Below are 21,723 nucleotides of genomic sequence, written 5' to 3' on the forward strand. Positions count from 1 at the left end.
AGGGGGGGTTTCTGTGGTAAAACATTAAAAAGAGCATAAAGGTTAATCGAAAAATAAGTACGTAAACATTTCAGCCATGTACTGCATTTTATTGAAGCTGTTGAAAAAAAGAACAAGGTCTTTCTATTAGAATTTAGCTAAAGACATATTTTCTACTGCTGTTGTGTTCAATGTCACCATTGCTCCCATCATTCTAATACCAGTACAGAAATCAGCTAATATATATATATATATAAAAAAAGCAACATTGGAAAGAAAGGATATTAGAATTAAGGTAAGGCTGAAAGCATAAGGCCTTTGTTTTGCTTGACTGCTACTGAACTCAATCACAGTGTCTATGGAACTAGGGGAAGAGAATTGGATAACACTTTATTTTACAGTCCAGTTTCCACTGTATTTACTAGGATTATTACGTGGTAACAATGGCTACTTTCTGGTACTTATTTCAAATAATTCAACACAATTTGCATCTGGCTGGTACCAAGTGGTAGTGGTGCTTGTTTGAATGAATATCAAAGAAGAGTCCTTCCTAGCTTATTGTATAATTACAATGTTTGGACAATGGACATTTATGTACCATTAAATGAAGTGCAACCGATTCTCTAGTCCACTGTCATCCCTGTGAAAAACGGTTTCTGTCCAAAACATCACTCAAATCACGCTTCAGTTTATGTATGTCCTCAATATGATTATATGGCATTTCATACACAACCGGGAGTAGGATCAAGTTGCCCCAAGATGCTGATCAGAGGTCAGTTTTGCTTTTCCACCCCTAATGGGTAGGATTAGAGTGGGGTTAGCTGATCCTAGATTTGTGCCTAAGAATAACTTCCATCTTGCTTCAATGTCCCGAGTTCTTCTACCGTCATGCTACAACCATGAGACATGAAGAACCATGACATTTCAGGAAGATTAAACAAATGAAAAAAAAAAAAAAAAAGTTTTGTTTTTAAAGTGCTCTGACACACCTTGTGACACACCGTAAAATAGCAGCAGCATTCATATAGAAATGTGGTTCAACACTTTTACAAATCACTTGTTAAAAATCGCTTTAATCTCGCAGTCTATTAATTGAATTCATAGTCCGATGATATGAAAATATACACGCCCCAAAAAACAGTGTCTGCATCTCTCAATAGTCCTGTCAACTTGATGATCTCAGGGTGTGAGAAACAATACAGAACAAATAACCATGAAGAGAAATTAGCTAGCTAAACTAAAAAGTTAAATATCTTCATGCAGAGTCATCCATACTTTACATACATACATACATACAAAGTACACTTTTGCTCGCTATTCGCCTTTAAGAATAGATCTGTAAACACTGTTTGGGTCTTTCGGTCAGTGAAGCCATATTCCCATCACGCCACACACGCTTTCCCAGTAAAAAAAAAAAATCCAAGGCTCCTGCCTCTTCAGAAGGTTGTCTTTGCGTCGTATTGTTATATTCCCTCAATCCCCCATCTCTTAACATCCTCCTAAGTATTTACCCCATGCTAAAACTAGAGAAGCAGAATAACTGTTAGAATGGAAGCTCTATTCATGTTTCTGTGTGTGTTTAAAAAAAAAAGTGGTTTGTGGGTAAAGGAAGGTTCTAGGTAGGTTGTAGTTAGGGTAGGGTTTGGTAGAGAAGAGGGGGTTGTGGGTAAAGGACAAGTGAATTATGGGTAAAAGTAGACATGGGTAGTAGAGGTACATGTTGCAGTCCTCTCTCTTCCGTGCCCAATAGGGGGTCGAGGAGAGGAAAGGTAGGCTACGGATAAGGTACAGCCGAGATGGTTAGTAGGGGGCAGAGGTTGAGGTCTTTTCTCTCCTGTGCTCAAAGGCCTATCAGGAGAGATAGATAGTATAGGTCTGGAGATGGATGCATTGAGGTTACAGGAGGGAAAGGGTAGAGATAGGTAGAGGCTCTCCTCTCTCTCCATCTCTCTCAGAGGCCCTGTAGGAACTCCTGGAGCTGCCTGACGATCTCTGTGTCCACCGTCTCCATCAGAGCCCCAAAGCCCTGGTCCCCCATCAGAGCCTGCTGGGCCTTCAGCTTCTCATACACATACTGCTGTAAGGAAACACTGTGCACCGGATCCTCCAGGGCCAACTATAGGGACACACAGAGAGAGAGACAGGCAGTTAGCAGGACGCCTAAGACAGATTCTCATAGACCTACTGCTGTAAGGTCATACATCTAGCTTGAAATTCCTCTAGCTTTAGGAGGTAGAGAGAAATGTAGGAAGTCAGCAAGACACGTAACACAAATAGAGAATGCAGCAACACGTACTGTGCACCGTGTGATCGAAGACTAGCTACAAGAGACCGAACAGGGAGTGAGTGTGTGTTTGTGTGCTAACCTGGTTGCAGATGAGAGATAGTTGTGGGAGTGCGCTTCATCAGATAATCACACTAATTAGTCTACAGGGGAAATCAGAGGAAACTGAGCCAGAGAGAAATGCCACTGTGAGCTTCTTCTGAGAGGCAGGTAATGACCTTCTTGACTCCTAAGCCAATCAGTGAAGGTATACTTGCTATGGTAATTCCCTGTCATTACTGTGTAATCAAACCACCAGGGTTGAGCATGGACTTAATAGAGAGAATGTCATCAACGTTACACAATAACAATCCGAATCAGAGTGCCCTAATCCGACACGTGTGTTATGGTTCACACTCAATGATTTCCCAGAAGGAACAGTGAAAAGCAATGCTGAGGTAAATCACGATCAATATCACGCATGTAGTGAAGTGAAATTATGAGCAAGGGACCTGTGTGTGTGTGTGTGTGTGTCGTGGCTGAGTGAAACAGTAGCCAATTATGGAAGCTAACACATGCATAGGTGCACATTGAGTGTGGTTCCCCACACTGCGCAGGAATAGAAAAGCACTAAACACAGATGCTCTGCATACTGGGCACAACAGAGGGAACATATGATTAATAGAAAAAAGGAGAGGGACAAAGAGATATAGAGTGACAGCTAAAGAGCGAGGGGTGGAGAGAGAGAACGCCGTGTGGCTTGAGAGTATTAGGGGATTGGGATCGGTATTTGGGGGAACTATACGACCCCCTGCTGTTTCCACCGGCTGAGGTAAAAACCTGACACGGCGCTAAAATAATCAAACAAACACAGGGGTATTGCGATCCTCTGGAGAGAGAGGAACAGGAGAAACAGACTACTGTAACTGTTCAACACGGGGTTTCAAAGAGCATAAGAGAGAGTGAGGCCGGGACGATACCAGTATCGCGATACTCGTTATCGTGGTAAGGAAGCAACACAGATTTATCTTCTTTAGGAAAACAGCCCTAATGTTGGAAACAAACATCATGTTGTCATCCTGAGTCACATTTATTTATTTTCCAGCCTTAAGCACGCAATATTTTAAACACACAATATTTTAAAGGACCAGAGTTTTGTCTGCTTTGTGTTTGAATTTTGACCATGGAAGAAATATTGAGCTACTGGTATTGTCACAGATGGTATCGAGAGTTAAAAGCACTCTTATACAACATACATTGAATGTGTCTGTCCCTGCCTATACCAAAACAAACAAATTGAAAGTGCACTGTCATTTCTTCCTGTGAACTGCATTGTTACAGGCAGTAGCAGCAGCATACAAGCCTGTTGGCGCTCCGGTACCGCTTGCTGTGCGGTAGGAGAGAACAGTCTATGACTAGGGTGGCTGGAGTCTGACAATTTCTTTGACACTGTCTGGTATAGAGGTCCTGGATGGCAGGAAGCTTAGCCCCAGTGATGTACTGGGCCGTACGTACTACCCACTGTAGTGTCTTGCGGTTGGAGGCCGAGCAGTTGCCATACCATGCAGTGATGCAACCAGTCAGTATGCTCTTGATAGTGCAGCTGTATAACTTTTTGAGGATCTGAAGACTCATGTCAAATCTTTACAGTCTCCTGAGGGGGAATAGGCTTTGTCGTGCCCTCTTTACAACTGTCTTGGTGTGTTTGAACCATGATAGTTTGTTGGTGATGTGGACACCAAGGAACATGAAGCTCTCAACCTGCTCCACTACAGCCCTGTCGATGAGAGTGGGGGCGTGCTCGGTCCTACTTTCCTGTAGTCCACAATCAGCTCCTTTGTCTTGATCACGCTGAGGGAGAGGTTGTTATCCTGGCACCACACAGCCAGGTCTCTGACCTCCTCCCTATAGGCTGTCTCATCGATATCGGTGATCAGGCCCTGTTGTGTCACCGGCAAACTTAATGATGGTGTTGGAGTTGTCCCTGACCATGCAGTCATGGGTGAATAGGGAGTACAGGAGGGGACTGAGCACACAGCCCTGAGGGGCTCCAGTGTTGAGGATCAGCGTGGCAGATGTGTTGTTACCAACTCTTACCACACAGGGGCAGCTTGTCAGGAAGTCCAGGATCCAGTTGCAGAGGGAGGTGTTTAGTCCCAGGGTCCTTAGCTTGGTGATGAGCTTTGAGGGCACTATGGTGTTGAACCCTGTGCTGTAGGCAATGAATAGCATTCACACGTAGTTCCTTTTGTCCAGGTGGCAAAGGGCAGTGTGGAGTGCAATAGAGATTGCATCATCTGTGGATCTGTTGGGGTGGTATGCAAATTGGAGTGGGTCTAGGGTTTCTGGGATAATGGTGTTGATGTGAGCAATGACCAGCCTTTCAAAGCACTTCATGGCTACAGACGTGAGTGCTTACGGGTCAGTAGTCATTTAGGCAGGTTACCTTAGTGTTCTTGGGCACAGGGACTTTGGTGGTCTGCTTGAAACATGTTGATATTACAGACTCAGTCAGGGACAGCTTGCCAGTTGGTCAGCGCATGCTCTGAGTACACATCCTGGTAATCAGTTTGGTCCCGCGGCCTTGTGGATTTTGACCTGTTTAAAGGTCTTACTCACATCGGTTACAGAGAGCATGATCACACAGTCGTCCGGAACAGCCGATGCTCTCATGCATGCTTCAGTGTTGCTTGTCTCGAAGCGAGCAAAGAAGTAATTTAGCTCGTTTGATAGACTCGTGTCACTGGGCAGCTCGCGGCTGTGCTTCCCTTAGTAGCCTGTAATAGTTTGCAAGCCCTACCACATCTGACGAGCATCGGAGCCAGTGTAGTATGAATCAATCTTAGTCCTTTATTGACACTTTGCCTGTTTGATGGTTTGTCTGAGGGTATAGCAGGATTACTTATAAGCGTACGGGTTAGAGACCCGCTCCTTGAAAGCGGCAGCTATAGCCTTCAGCTCGGTGCGGATGTTGCTTGTAATCCATGGCTTCTGGTTGGGGTTTGTATGTACGGTCACTGTGGGGACGACGTCATCTATGCACTTATTGATGAAGCCAATGACTGATGTGGTGTACTCGTCAATGCCATCGGAAGAATCCCGGAACATGTTCCAGACTGTGCTAGCAAAAGACTGTAGCTCAGCACCTGCGTCATCTGACCACTTCTTTATCGACTTAGTCACTGGTGCATCCTGCTTTAGTTTTTGCCTGTAAGAGTACCTCATGAAAAGTTGTAGACCACACTATCTACCAAAATAGTTCTCATCTATATTTTTTGTAGGCGTCTATTTACAACCACAAACCGAAGCTGGCACTAAGACCGAAACTCAACGAGCTGTATAAGGCCATAAGCAAACAAGAAAATGCTCAACCAGAAGCAGAGCTTTTAGTGGCCGGGGACTTTAATGCAAGCAAACTTAAATCCGTTTAACCTCATTTCTACCTGCATGTCATATGTGCATCAATAGGAAAAAAAAACATGGATTGAAGCCATGGATTAAAGGCAAAATCCGCACCGAGCTAAAGACGAAAGCTGCCTCTTTCCTGGATACGGACCCTAATCTGGACGCTAATAAGAGATCCTGCAATGCCTTCAGACGAACCATAAAACAGACAATACGTCAATACAAGGCTAAGATTGAATCCTACTACACCAGCTCTGATGCTCGTCGGAAGTGGCAGGGCATGCGAACTATTACAGACTACAAAGGGAAACCCACCCGCGATCTGCCCAGTGATGCGAGCCTTCCACACGGGCTAAATGCCTTTTATACTCGCTTTGAGGCAAGCAACACTGAAGCATGCATGAGATTACCAGCTGTTCCGGACGACTGTGTGATCACACTCTCCATAGCGTGATCACAGACGGATCACCGGGACTTGTACTCAGAGCATGCACGGACCAACTGGCAAGTGTCTTCACTGACATTTTCAACCTCTCCCTGACTGAGTCTGTAATACCAACATGTTTCAAGCAGACCACCATAGTCCCTGTGCCCAAGAAAGTGAAGGTAACCTGCCTAAGTGACTACAGCCCCGTAGCACTCAAGTCGGTAGCCATGAAGTGCTTTGAAAGGCTGGTCATGGCTCACATTAACACCATCATCCCGGAAACCCTAGACCAGGGGTGTCAAAGTCAAATGGACGGAGGGCCAAATAAAAAAATCAGCTACAAGACGAGGGCCGGACTGTTCGAATGTTCATTGAAAAATTTTTAAATGACGCATATAGTCTAGTGAACCTAATTGAACCTACTGAAAACCTAACAAATATATTACAATATGATCAGATAAATAAAGCAATATTTTCTTATGGCTCTGTCAGTAATCTTTAATTTTCAACAGACACAAAAGACAAATTTCCTTTATATAAATATCCCCATAACATGAACATTAAATGAAAGAAACCGGTATTCAAGGCACCATCAGTAGACTATATTTTCTATTTTAGCAAAAGTGGGCTAAATTTACTTCAAAGAAAAAACAATAATAGCAATTTTCTATCATCCACTCAACTGAAATATTTTTAAAATATAATTGGATTGAAATACAAAAAAATAAAGTGCAAAAATCTATTAATCAAAAACAACACTTTGTTTAAGGAGAAGTAACATGCAGTGAAAACAAATATTAAATTTTAACTTTTAAACTTGAACTGAGTAAAAACTCTAAATATGTGATTGCACAGTAATGTTCACTTGTTTGAGGTTGAGGGTGATACTTGGTGGTGTCCCATCTTTTCCACAAGTTCATCAATGTTCGGGGTAAGGCTCTGAGCTGAAGAAATCCTCAGAATTGAGTGGAGGTGTTCAGCAGTAAGTCGACTTCTGTGTGATGTTTTGTTCAGGTTCATCAAAGAAAACAGTTGTTCACACAGGTATGTGCTGCCAAACATAGACAACGTTTGAGCAGCCTGGATGCGCAGCTGGGGCATTGTGCCGGGGAGGAAACGGGCGAACTCCGCAGCACCCACTGCCGCATATTTTGCCCTCAGTGCATCATTGCATTGGAGGTCAATCAACTCCATTTGGAGGTTTGGTGGTGAGCTTTCCACGTCAACAGCAAATGGGTTACCGAGCAGTTCCAACCTGCTTTTTTGTGCTTCAAAGTCAGCAAATCGGCGTCGAAAGTCAGCGGCAAGCATACCTATTTTATCAGCCAACTGTGTGCTCGGGAACGCACTGGTAGAGAGCTTCTCTTTCATGGTCTGGCAGCTGGGAAAGTGGCTCAAATTTTCTTTCCGCATCTGCGTCTCCCACAGAGTCAGTTTGGTTTTAAATGCCTTCACTGTACTGTACATATCAGAGATGACACGATCCCGACCCTGCAGCTGCAAGTTTATTGCATTCAGATGACTCGTAATGTCACACAGAAAAGCCATTTCACACAGAAACATTTCGTCTCGGAGTTGTGTTGTGTCTTTCCCTTTGCTGTCCAAGAACAGACAAATCTCCTCACGAAGCTCGAAACATCTTTGAAGCACCTTTCCCTGGCTTAGCCATCGCACCTCTGTGTGATAAGGCAAATCACCATGCTCCGTTTCTAACTCCGTCAGAAATGCCTTGAACTGGCGGTGATTCAAACCTTTGGCTCTGATAAAGTTAACTGTGCGCGTGATGATGCTCATTACATGCTCCATTTTCAAGGCTTTACCGCACAACGCTTCCTGGTGTATGATACAATGATAAGCTGTCAGCTCACCTGTCGCGTTTTCCTCTTGCATCTTTTCCCGTATCTTCGCCACCAGTCCGCTCCTGTGTCCACACATCGCAGGTGCTCCGTCGGTTGTCAAACCCACGAGTTTTTCCCAAGGCAGCTCCATCTCATTTACACATCTTGACACCTCTTCATACAAATCATGCCCCGTAGTTGTGCCATGCATAGGACGTAAAGCCAAAAACTCCTCTGTCACGCTTAGGTTGGAGTCCACTCCGCGGATGAAAATTGACAACTGGGCAATGTCAGAAATGTCGGTGCTCTCATCCACAGCCAAGGAATATGCAATAAAATCTTTTCCCTTTTTCACAAGCTGCTCTTTTAGATTGATGGACAACTGGTCTACTCTCTCGGCAATGGTGTTTCTGCTCAGACTCACATTTAAAAAGAGTTGCCTTTTTTCTGGGCAAACTTCGTCACAAACTTTAATCATGCAGTTTTTGATGAAATCCCCCTCCGTAAATGGCCGGGCTGATTTAGCGATCTCTTCTGCCAAAATAAAACTGGCCTTGACAGTTGCGTCCGCGTGTGTGTCCGCGTGTTTCGTTTCATAATGTCGTCTCAGATTATACTCTTTCAGTACCGCCACACTTTCTCCACACAGAAGACACACAGGTTTTCCAGCTACCTTCGTGAACATATACTCCGACTCCCACCTTGTTTGAAACCCCCGGTTCTCAGTATCCACCTTCCGTTTTGCCATTTTTGATGGGTATCTGAAAGTTAATTTTACTGTGATGCTGACGACTGCTGTGCCAATAAATATTGAAATGAAGCAGCCTACTGCTCGGTGCGTCACCTTTGCATTGTGGGAAATGTAGTATTGGTGCGTGTAAAAGATCTGCGGGCTGCCGGCTTGCTGCGGGCCGGTTCTAATAATAAATCAAGATCATCCCAGGGGCCGTAAAAAACCTTCTTGCGGGCCGGATGTGGCCCGCGGGCCTTGACTCTGACATATGTGCCCTAGACCCACTCCAACTCGCATAATGTAGTGTGGTGCCAGGACAACAACCTCTACCTCAACATGAGCAAGACAAAGGAGCTGATTGTGAACTACAGGAAAAGGAGGGCCGAAAACGCCCCCAGTCACATCGGCGGGGCTGTAGTGGATCGGGTCGAGAGCTTCAAGTTCCTTGATGTCCAAACCATCATGGTCCAAACATACCAAGACAGTTGTGAAGAGGGCACGACAACACCTTTTCCCACTCAGGAGACTGAAAAGATTTGGCACGGGTCCCCAGATCCTCAAAAAGTTATACAGCTGCACCATGGAGAGCATCACCGCCTGGTATGGCAACTGCTCGGCATCCGACTGTATGGCGCTACAGAGGGTAGTGTGTACGGCCCAGTAAGCATTTCACGGTAAGGTCTACTCCTGTTGTATTCGGCGCATGTGACAAGTTAAATTTGATTTGATTTTCCTGTGATATTACATAAATTCTTCTCAGGGCTGGGTTTTAATTGAATGTTACCACACACCAGCATGGGATTGTTAATTAATCAGAAGCCACTGCAAAGTTTTTCCTTTTTGGGACTGAGATGTGCCAAACATTCAAGGAAATTATAGTTACATGTAATTTGCGGCATGCATGACCTATAATTTCAATTCCCCTGTGAGAACCATGAGCACGTGCTGACTTGGCTTTGCTGTACATCACATCAAAGCCTGCCAGCAGCCTACCTACCAAAGGTCGCACAGTGTCCATTACAACGCAGAAAAGCACAAATCAGCCACCAATAGTTATCCGTATAACCGGAGCTTCATCTTATTCTTCTAACTATTTCCATGGTGTATTCCAGGCTGCAATTTATGGAAGACGGCAAAACTTCATGGCAAAAGATAGGAAAGCGGTTTCCATCTGAGGTGAAGTTTTCCCTAAATCAATGCTTATGACAAATCCAGCTCCAGAACCAGCCATAGAACCAGCTGGATAATATTTTGAATACGGCGTCGTAAAAAAAGTAACACAAAGAAATGCCTGGGCACTTTAAATCAACGCCTGGACACCCGCCCGCTACCCTGTGGGAACACAACTGTTCAGTCAGTGAGAAGAGAAAAGGGTATGACAGAGGAAGGTAAAGGGGAGAAGGGGGGGGGGGATAAGATGAAAGGAGAAATTATGGTAAGGGGAGAAAAGAGGTAAGCGGAGAGAAGAGAATGGTTGACAGATAGGCAGGAGCCTAAGGAGCACAGGGTTGTTTAGACAGAGAGAATAAGACAGAGGGAGAAAAGAAGGAAGAGAGAACGAGTGTAAGGGAAAAGAGTGAAGAGGTGAGGAGAATGCTGCTGTCCGAAAAGCATTAACCTGTGGATACGCCACTGTTCAGTCAGAAGGAGCGGGAGAGGAGGGATGTAGAAGAGAGATGAGTGGAAGGGAGAGATGAAGGGAGAGATCAGGGAAAGAGATGAAACGTAGGGAAAGGGAAAAATGCTGGCTGTGGGTTGAGTGGCAGTAGCCTAGTGAGAAGAGGGGAGAGGCAGGGGAGAGATGAGAGGAAAAGAGAGATGAAGGGAGACGCATGTAAGAGAAAAAAAAGGAAAGAGGAGAGGTTACTGGCAGAAGCCTGGTGGGTACAGATCGGTTTTATCAGCGAGAAAAGGGAGAGGAGAGAGGACAAAAGAGGGGGAAGAGGAAAGGTCCTGTAGCTGGTAGAGGCCTGGTGGGCGGAGGGCAATTGTGTCGAAGGCTCAGTGCCAACTGGCACTCTATTCACTACTTTTGACCAGAGTAGTGCACTATAAGGATTGGGGTGTCATTTGGAACATAACCTAAATATCTAATCCTGTTACCTACGCTTTCCGCAGGTACTATCTGCTGTTGATTCCGTATATAGAGAAAAACCAGACAACTTGGATGCAATTATTCTTTGCTCCAGTTTTGTTTGCAGGTTTATGGTGGCGCCTGCTAGAAAATACTTGAGAAACAAACCTGTGTAATAACACCAAATCCCTGTCTGGGGGTGGATGCACAGCTTCCTGGGTAACATCATCTGTACTATGATTTAATACATGTAACTGGTGTCTTGCAATTTCCCAAACAAGTTCCTTCCCGTTTCCAGAAGACAAAAATGACGGGTACCATGGACCAATAATATACAATTTCTATGACGTACTAATGCAAAAATACAAAACAGGTATGTGCGAACAGATGCAGTAAACGGACACATCAACTGTCTGAGGGCTGCTTTTTTTTAGTTGTCTAAAAGCTCAAGTCACAAAATAAAATGGTCAGTAACACAATATGGGCCAAAAAGGTGTACGAAAATTGTGTTGTGTGATGCAAGGAACTACTTCACAAAAGAACCTTCATTATCATCACTGGTATTGACAATGGAAGGCTGCTGGTCTCTGATCCCATATACTACAATCTCTTGCTGTTGTGGCTTTGAGCAAGGCACTTAACACCCACAAAGTAAAATAATGCACTGTATGAAAACACATGTGGTCCATCAAGCCTCCATCTGGAGAGCTATTGGGTGTGCAGGCTTTTGATACAGCCCTGCTCAAACACACCAGTCAGCTCTGTCGGAATTACATGGCCAGTATTGAATAGAGGAGAATCCTAGCCAATTTTGGGTGCTTGAGAGACCGTTTTACAACCAGAGTATGCAGAATTGGTTTCATCAATTGCCACCCGTATCAACTGCGTGTATTGGTAATTTGCGGTTGTACACGAGTGCCGGACATCGCACATGACAAGGACATAAATGCGCGCTAATCGCTAAATAGTTAACTAGTGAGATAAACAGCCACACTACACAATATGTTTTGAATTGGTTACCTAGTTATTCTGTTGTATATCATTATTTCGGAATAGCCTAATTGTTTTGATTCGGTTTGCGAGACTTAAAAAAAAAACTTGTCCATTCAGACACGCTTGTCCAACACATTTAATTGTTATTATTATTATTTTTTTTACTCGTCTCGGGCAAGCGTTAATGTCGAGCCTTGCTCCATGACACATAAACACATCTCCAAACTAGCTGTGTGGCACTGGCAGAGACTCAACATATGTGCTACTCACCTGGAATTGACACACTGGAATAGACATTTGCAACATTGTTCCATGATCTTTAATTGATCAATTGCTTCGCTATCCATCGTGCTGAATCTCCGCTATTTGTTTGTTTAACGAAGAATCGGATATGTTCCCTGTGACAAAGGGGCGGCCTAGTGGTTAGAGCGTTGGACTAGTAACCGGAAGGTTGCAAGTTCAAAAAGCTGACAAGGTACACATCTGTCATTCTGCCCCTGAACAGGCAGTTAACCCACTGTTCCTAGGCCGTCATTGAAGATAAGAATTTGTTCTTAACTGACTTGCCTAGTTAAATAAAGGTAAAATAAATCAAAAAAGTCACCACAATAAGTAGGTTATCATTAAGTTAAAGAAAATTCCACAACCTTCCCTAATTCCCCTGATAACCAGGTGAAAGGGGATAGAAAAGGACCAACAGAGCTGTCTGACATCTTTCAGTCAAAGGTAGGCTAAAACAAAAGTAATTTTGTAGGCTGTAATAACCTCATATTTTACTTGTCGGCCAACAGTGATTCATAGGCCTACAATAGAACTACCGGTAGGCTACATCAATTAAATAGGGTGGAGAACTTTCAGGAGAACTTAAAAGTTTATTCAATTGCAACAAATTGCCTACATCAAGAAACCGTTAGATTAATGCATATTTCTCCATTTACAGTGGTATAATTAAGTCCGATTCCCCCTTCCCCTCCCGCTGGTATTATTTTGAACGAGAATACCGGGATGTCCAGGAAAGGCTTGCAAATCTCTCGGTAAGGAAAATTAGTAAATTTTCAGGAAAATATTAAACCCTAATATGTAGCTAACGTAATCCCCATCACCCTCTGAACCCTTTCTATCCATACCTAGTGTGTGTGGAGAGGGACAACGGTTCATAGACTTGTTACTCATAACCAAATGGATCGTGGAGCGTAATTTAATTTCATCACCTCTCACGTCAGACCGTTTTATGTTCTCTTAAAAAGAGAAACGTGGGTTTTCAACTGCACCTCTGACCCCTGTTCATCTCCATGCAAGCACACACATCATTCTCAATCTCCTCCCACACAGACACGCACGTCATTCTCAACCTCTTTACACACAGGCGGTATACATGAGCCTACACCTACACTCACATTATGGGCACACTTCACATGCATATGATTGTTCAATGGCGGTCTTCAGAAAACGGCGGTAACTTCACCTCCTCCCCGGTTCCCTTTGTCCCCCAGGCTGTATACAGAAAGTAACAATAAACAGATGATATACACTGAGTGTACCAAACATTTGGAACGCCTACTCTCATGACAGAATGACTAGGTAAATTCAGGTGAAAGCTATGATCCCTTATTGATGTCCCTTGTCAAGGATTTTTAAGCCTCGAGATAATTGATACATGGATTGTGTGTGTGTGTGTGTACATTTCAGAGGGTGAATGGGCAGGACAAAATATTTAAGTGCCTTTGAAGGGAGTATGGTAGTAGGCACCAGGCGCACCGGTTTGAGTGTGTCAAGAACGGCAACACTGTTTTCACGCTCAACAGTTTCTCGTGTGTATCAAGAATGATTCATCACCCAAAGGACATCCAGCCAACTTGACAACTGTGGGAAGCATTGGAGTCAACATGGGCCAGCATCCCTGTGGAATGCTTTCGACACTGTGTAGAGTTCATGCCCCGACAAATTGAGGCTGTTTCTCAGGGCAAAAGGGGGTGCAACTCAATATTAGGAAGGTGTTCCTAATGTTTTGTACACTCAGTGTATGAGTCATGTGTTAAACATTTTAGAAGAAGAGGAAGAAAAGGAGGGAGGACAGAAGAGGAATAGAGAAAACGGAGAAAGAACATCCAGAGGCAGGTATTCTTTAGCAGTCTACACGAGCACACGCAAGCGCAGACACACACTTTAGCATTCTTGCGGCGTGTGGTGGGAAACCTTGAAAAGATGCGCGCACACACACACGCATCTGATACTGAATAATGGGAAACAACATCAACTGCCTACCTCAAAACACCAGTTTGAACGAGGTTTACCAAACACAGATGGAGAGCCCAGCTCCCCTGTGCATGTTGCCGTCTTCTCTGCCCGGTAACGAGCGCTGATTTTAGTGGACGCTGTTGTCTTGCATTAACTAATTTGTGCTGTACTGTAGACAATCTTCCCAGAGTGGAGATCCAGCCATTCCACAAACACGACCACACTGGTCCTGCTCTATTCTGGACTGGGCCTCTCAGGTCATATTACACATCTGAAAAGATTTGAAAAGTATTACACCAATTCAACTAAGCCTATCAGCTGGCTGTGCCCATTACCATACAGCTAAGGGCCAGTCTTTTCACATTGACACTCTAGTCCTGGAGAGCTGCAATGTGTGCAGACTGGTGTTTCCGCCCTGCACTTGACCTAAGTTCACAGTGAGTCACTGGAGCCAAGCCACGGAAACACAAAAGTCTGTGGTCTAATGGAAATGGCATTTCAGTCTCTCTTCACACGACACTACACTTAGCCCAATTAAAGTCTGCCTCTCTGGTCCCAATGACAACATTACTCAGCACGTTTAAATTACTCCCATTGATACACCAATTTTTACTGTCATCTTTAATAAGGCAGTCATTAAGACTATATGAGGGTGCTTAAAAAGTTGACAGGACACATTTACCTTGGGGAAAAAGTAATTGGAGTGCGTGTGTGTGTGTTTAGAGGTAAAACGCTGTTGCCCTCTGATCGATACAGAGGGAATGTCTAACTGGCCTGTCTAGACCAGGTCAATAACCCAACATTAAAGGGACAATCATTAGTTGAAACAATGACGAGATATCCCTGCCTCTATTGGTAAAATGCTGAGGGACGGGCCTGGAGAAATGTAACCACTCAAATTCAAAGCCAGAGCTACTGTATGGATGCAAGGACAATCCAAGATATCAAAAGTGTAGTTCTAAGCACGTTTTGAGGCTATCCAATGTTTGTTTACATTTACAATGTTTAGAAATATTGGCCATTTTTCCCCCTTCAATTTTGGGTTCTGATGGGGTACGATAGTTGAACTACGTTCCTGAGGCATTTATACGTGCATTCTTCCCAAATCAATGACTATATCTCATTAATCCAAAAGTCCAAAAATGGATGTGCAGTAGCAATCCCGGATTGCCCTTTCAAGTATGAGACTGTAAATCTGATCAAACGTCATCACACCCTTTACCTCACACAGACACAAGAGGTTGTGGAACCGTCTTAGAGGTAATAATTAAGGTTAAACTACTCACAATAATATTCATTATAACAATTCTGAAATTCAGAGTTGATATTATTTACTAACACGCACACAAGAGGACACGTTTTCCCTGTAAACTGCAGGCAGGTATGATAAATGGGAGACCGCTTCGGCAGTGACAGGTGGTTATTGAAACAGCACTAATGAGTGTTATCTGTATTCATAATGATCTTCATTACACTAGTCAGTAGAGCTGCTAAAACAACAGGAGATGGGCTGGGGTTACCTTGGTGCTCCAACTGAGGACGGGAGGAATTTAAGCTTTTCGGACCGTAGGAAAGCCATGTGTGTGCATAGATGCTGTCATGAAAACGCAAGCAGGCACGCACACACAGTCACACATGCACGCACAGTCCCTGTACCCCCTCGCTGCTAACGAGACGCCATTAGCAGTAACCTCTGGGTCAATTAGTGACCCGGGTCTCGCTGTTGAGCGCGGGATGCAAGGGCCTGCCTGGGAGCCCAGGTGTCAGAGAGGAAAACAAGTTACTGTATTGACTAATCACTGATACGGGAATAGGGATGTGTGAGGTGTGTGTGTGTATGTGTTTCTGCATATTTTGAAAGAGAGCGAGGAGAGAAAAGAGTCAGAAGAAAGGAAAGACTGGGGGCAGAGACATGCGTATGATGAGAAGAACTATGAGCGAGAGAGATGGAGGGAAAACTGCTGAAAGATGGACAATGAGAGTAAAAACAGACATTTCCCTGTCTCTCTCCTGTGTGTGATGTATTGACTAGGTTCATGATCCCTAAGCTCGTCAGAGGATTAAGCCTTAATTATAGTAATTTCCACACTAAATGAAGCAGTACAAATTAAATTGCCTTGAACAGCATTGGGCGAAAGGGCGTAATTAGTTATAGCACACAAACCCACACACACGCGTACGCACCCCCCCCCACAAAACACCAATCGGAGCACACCAAGTGTCCAACTTAACCCTGCTGATGATTTCTGTTATTTTACTGAGGGCATAAGTAAACAAACTAAACAAAGCCACATCGACAGAGGGCAATGTGTGTGTGCGTGCATAGGGCAGCAGGTAGCCTAGCGGTTAAGAGCGTTGGGCCAGCGAACAGAAAGGTCGCTGCTTCGAATCCCCGAGCCAACTAGGTGAAAAACCTGTTGATGTGCCCCCAAGACACTTAACCCTAATTGCTTCTGTAAGTCGCTCTGGATAAGAGTGCCTGCTAAATTACTCAAATGTGAAAATGCATTGGGAAAATTGCACATAGGCTACCTCAGATCAACTTCAAATAGCTATCAAATATTGTACTATGTAACTATCTATTTAACTGAAGGACTATGGTGTGCCTGTGCTTAATATCTAGTGAATGTGAAGCCACAAACACAGATACTAATCAAAAGATTAGCCTCCTCTGTTCTTTTGAGCCAGTAGCAGTGTTGGCTGGAGCTCTTGGGAGGCATCGGGGGGGTATAACAGCAGCTCTAAGAGATCAATAAGCCCAAAGGGACCTGCCTCTGTGAATTACTCTGTATGTGTGTGGGTGTGTGTGTGTCTGTCCTGTGAGATGCCCAGGAGCTGCTGATTGAAGACAGGAGTGAGACAAGCCATCAGGGGAGATGAGAGTAGAGGGAAAAAAATCAGTTTTATTGTGTTCTCCAGAGATGAAAGAGAGGCTTTATAAACGACCACAGTAAATAGCTGATGTGGCAAGCAATCATAGGACTGATTGATGGCATGGACTGAGGAAACACAGCTGAGCATGTAGGTGAGGAATTGTGTGTGTGTGTGTGTGTGTGTGCGTGCGTGCATGCATGCATATGTCTGTCTCAGATAAGGATAACTCACAGGCGGAATCAATAACAGAATGATGTCATCCGCACCATTGGTCTTCGGGTGCCTTTATTTTTTTATTACTGGTGACACACATCTTCAGTCAATTCACTACTGTGATTGTCTGCATTGGGTCTGTCTGTTGCTAGAAAATGGCCAGTCCCTTTTTTTTGTGTAGAGCCAGTAGAGTGGAAATGAGACCGAGTCAGCCTCTAGCTACAAGGTTCAACAATGGAACACCACGGTTCCAATTAAATTCCCGCAGTAGTACAAACTTCAGTGAGATCAAAAAAGAAGAAGAAGTAAAAAGCAGGAGATGAGCATTGTGTCCTTCCATTTCCAATCACCAGACTGTGGAGTGACTGACTCTGAAAGAACCATCTGACCAAGAGACCAATCATGCCACTCAATTATCACACTCAGCCTTGAGGCCTCCGGCCGGCACACACCAATCAATCCATGTATCAATGCATCAAAGAGAGCTTTCACAAACAACTCCACCAATCAATCCATGTATCAATGGATGAAAAATAAATGGAACTGACAAGCTAGCACGCACACACGCACGAACACACGTATGTACACAAATCCACCAATTGATTGATGTATCAATGCCCATAAGTGCCAGGAAACAGAACAGTCCGATCCATGTCATCAGATAAGTGATTCCTCATCGGACACCTGTCTGGGTGGTTCAATAGTTGCTTCCCCTCCATCAACTATGATTGATAAAATAAATCCAGATAACATTACTTCAGCTCCGGCCACTTTCTTCATATCGCTCTACAGCAGGGTTCCACAACTGGCGGCTGGTGTTTTATTGCCCACCCAAAAATGTATCATTTTTTGGGGGGTGGCAGGCATAAGTCTAAAAACACCAGGAAATCGGCTCCAAATTATTACATTTTGGAAATCTGTTCCCAAGTATTCCCCACGCATAATAAAGATTCTTTGTCCTCTGACAAATCAACTGTAAATTTCAGTGTTCCTCAAGGTTCCGTTTTAGGACCACTATTGTTTACCTCTTGGGGATGTCATTCGAAAACATAATGTTAACTTTCACTGCTATGCGGATGACACACAGCTGTACATTTCAATGAAACATGGGGAAGCCCCAAAATTGCCTTCGCTAGAAGTCTGTGTTTCAGACATAAGGAAGTGGATGGCTGCAAACATTCTACTTTTAAACTCGGACAAAACAGAGATGCTTGTTCTAGGTCCCAAGAAACAAAGAGATCTTCTCTTGAATCGGACAATTAATCTTAATGGTTGAACAGTCGTCTCAAATAAAACTGTGAAGGACCTTGGCGTTACTCTGGACCCTGATCTCTCTTTTGACGAACATATCAAGACTGTTTCAAGGGCAGCTTTTTTCCATCTACGTAACATTGCAAAAATCAGAAACTTTCTGTCCAAATCCATGCTATTGTTACTTCTAGGTTAGACTACTGCAATGCTCTACTTTCTGGCTACCCGGATAAAGCACTAAATAAACTTCAGTTAGTGCTAAACATGGCTGCTAGAATCCTGACTAGAGCCCAAAAAATTGATAATATTACTCTAGTGCTAGCCTCCCTACACTGGCTTCCTGGCAAGGGCTGATTTCAAGGTTTTACTGCTAACCTACAAAGCATTACATGGGCTTGCTCCTACCTATCTCTCTGATTTGGTCCTGCCGTACATACCTACACGTACGCTACGGTTACAAGACGCAGGCCTCCTAATTGTCCCTAGAATTTCTAAGCAAACAGCTGGAGGCAGGGCTTTCTCCTATAGATCTCCATTTTTATGGAATGGTCTGCCTACCCATGTGAGAGACGCAAACTCGGTCTCAACCTTTAAGTCTTCACTGAAGACTCATCTCTTCAGTGGGTCATATGATTGAGTGTAGTCTGGCCCAGGAGTGTGAAAGTGAAAGGAAAGGCTCTGGAGCAATGAACCACCCTTGCTGTCTCTGCCTGGCCGGTTCCCCTCTTTCCACTGGGATTCTCTGCCTCTAACCCTATTACAGGGCCTGAGTCCCTGGCTTACTGGTGCTCTTTCATACCGTCCAGAGGAGGGGTGCGTCACCTGAGTGGGTTGAGTCACTGATGTGATCTTCCTGCTGGGTTGTGCCGTGGCGGAGATCTTTGTGGGCTATACTCGGCCTTGTCTCAGGATGGTACGTTGGTGGTTGAAGATATCCCTCTAGTGGTGCGGGGGCTGTGCTTTGGCAAAGTGGGTGGGGTTATATCCTTCCTGTTTGGCCCTGTCCGGGGGTATCATCGGATGGGGCCACAGTACTCCTGACCCCTCCTGTCTCAACCTCCAGTATTTATGCTGCAGTAGTTTATGTGTCGGGGGGCCAGGGTCAGTTTGTTATTTCTGGAGTACTTCTCCTGTCTTATCCGGTGTCCTATGGGAATTTAAGTATGCTCTCTCTAATTCTCTCTCTCGGAGGACCTGAGCCCTAGGACCATGCCTCAGGACAACCTGGCATTATGACTCCTTGCTGTTCTCAGTCCATCTGGCCGTGCTGCTGCTCCAGTTTCAACGGTTCTGCCTGTGATTATTATTATTTGACCATGCTGGTCATTTATGAACATTTGAACATCTTGGCCATGTTCTGTTATAATCTCGACCCTGCACAGCCAGAAGAGGACTGGCCACCCCTCATAGCCTGGTTCCTCTCTAGGTTTCTTCCTAGGTTTTGGCCTTTCTAGAGAGTTTTTCCTAGCCACCGTGCTTCTACACCTGCATTGCTTGCTGTTTGGGGTTTTAGGCTGGGTTTCTGTACAGCACTTTGAGATATCAGCTGATGTACGAAGGGCTATATAAATACATTTGATTTGATTTAAAGAGACACGTGATCATATACAAATTAAATGATTACGTTTTAGTCAAATATTACATCTGTTTGGGTTTCTTGCGGTCAATTTGAAGTCCACAAATTATTTGTAATTATGTTCCAGCCCCCCAATAATTCACTCAAATAATATAGTTGATGATCCCTGCTTCACAGAGTGGCTGGTGATTCAGTACCACATGATCGTCTCTGACTATCTAGCGTTTCTTCTGCCTCCGGGGGCTTGTGTCCATGCAAACATATTCAGTACGTGTGAATAGTCGGATCAGCAGAGGTGATGTTAAGGACACGTCTACAAACCCATTTCATAACTTACAAATATTTTTTTTAGCTTTAGCAGGTTACGAGGAAAAACAAACATTCAACAACAATGTCAATGTATTAGGAAAGCTAAACTAGTTCTATCGCCCTGTTAAAGAGTTAAGAGGAATCTTCAGTATGAGCAAGTCAGTCAGAAAAAAAACCTACAAAAAGGCTATTGTGTCTGACTGGATGTGAGAAGCCCCAAATAGTCCTGTTCCTCTGGTCTCCTGGTGATGTAACATGCTGCACCATTTCCCTCAGACATTTTATCTGGAGCCCCAATTAAATCCCCACTGCATTCCCCACCAGCCTCCATAAATCAAACAACGCCATTAAAGCAGCTAAAATAAACTACTTAAAAATCCCAAACACACGCAAACAGTCGACCACAGCACAGACTGTGACAAATCCCAGGCAGGCAGCACAGTCCAATGCCCATGGTACGGCGGCGTCGTGTCTCTGACTGATTAAATTATGACAGGCTAGTTTATCAAATCGATTACCTAACGTTTGATTGATTACGTGATTGAATTAAACCATGCAACAATTCACTCGTTAATAACCTGGGGTACCACGGAAGAGTGTTTATAGAGCTGCTGTCTTCCGAATAAACTCTTAAAGATCTGAGGATCTTTTATATCAATAGCAGTCAATAATTAATTGTCACCTTATACAGTCTCATCTGAACATGGTAAAATTCTTGGTTTTACAAACCCTGGCTAACAAGATGAAACAGCAATACAAAAATTGGCAAAATTATTTATTTACTAAATAATCACACAGAATTACATATACAAAGGATGGATCATATATCGATTACTAATCATGTCATAAAAAGTCCAGAGCGGCGAAACCGATATGATGAATTGTGACACAAAGAAAGGGGGTTGGTTTTGAATGAAAGAGTGGGAAGACTGAGGGACAAAGGGAATTGGGTCTAAATCGGACCTTGAGAAACTATACTATCATAAATACAAAATCTTATGCATTCTAATAACCACCCAGAAAAGGAAAATGCAAGATATATATTTACACTGAGCTGCGCTTCGATAGATGGGTCGAAGATGGAAGACTGGTTTGCCCAGCAGATATTGCCCTTGTCCTTTGAAGAATATTTCTGGTCGTAGTGTGGATACGTTGTACCCTTTCATTCTTATTAGGAGATGGTCTGTCTTTTCCTTTCCTAGGCCACGTACATTTACAGCTGCAGCTAAACATACGACTTCTAGGATGTATCACTTCTTCAGTGAATAAGAGTTCAAAGTTCATACCATTTTGCCATTATCAGCTCAAGCTGTATTCTGGCTGGTCTAGTAGAAATTCACCATTCCAGCGTGGTGATCGTCACCTCCACGTGATCTGGTCTCATGTAAATTTAGTTACGTAGAGTGGATATTCAACCATTTGCAAACCACAGCTCACGTTGGGGTTTGCTTAGTCTGATGTGAATTGGGGAAGAGAAGGGCGTGTTTCATCCCTCTCCAACCAATATCTTCACTTGGGCGTGGCCACTGAGTGTGAATAAAATGACTTAT

General features: G+C 44.0%; 1 protein-coding gene across 2 annotated transcripts in view; it reads right to left on the bottom strand.

The window, feature by feature from the left end:
* Positions 1 to 1,557: 1,557 nt before the first annotated feature.
* Positions 1,558 to 21,723, bottom strand: part of LOC139411170 (importin 11) — a 231,111-nt gene continuing 210,945 nt past the window's right edge. The window contains exons 29-30 of one of the 2 annotated variants that reach the window (XM_071157083.1): positions 1,910 to 2,095; positions 1,558 to 1,854 (exon numbers count right to left, since the gene is read on the bottom strand). In XM_071157083.1, coding sequence (XP_071013184.1) covers positions 1,931 to 2,095 — 165 coding nt within the window. In that variant the 3' untranslated portion in view covers positions 1,558 to 1,854; positions 1,910 to 1,930. Of the gene's footprint in view, positions 2,096 to 21,723 lie in introns of both variants that reach the window. The other variant, XM_071157082.1, reaches the window with a different exon arrangement.

This window comes from Oncorhynchus clarkii, chromosome 6, assembly GCF_045791955.1.
Source record: "Oncorhynchus clarkii lewisi isolate Uvic-CL-2024 chromosome 6, UVic_Ocla_1.0, whole genome shotgun sequence".
Taxonomy (NCBI): Eukaryota; Metazoa; Chordata; class Actinopteri; order Salmoniformes; family Salmonidae; genus Oncorhynchus; species Oncorhynchus clarkii.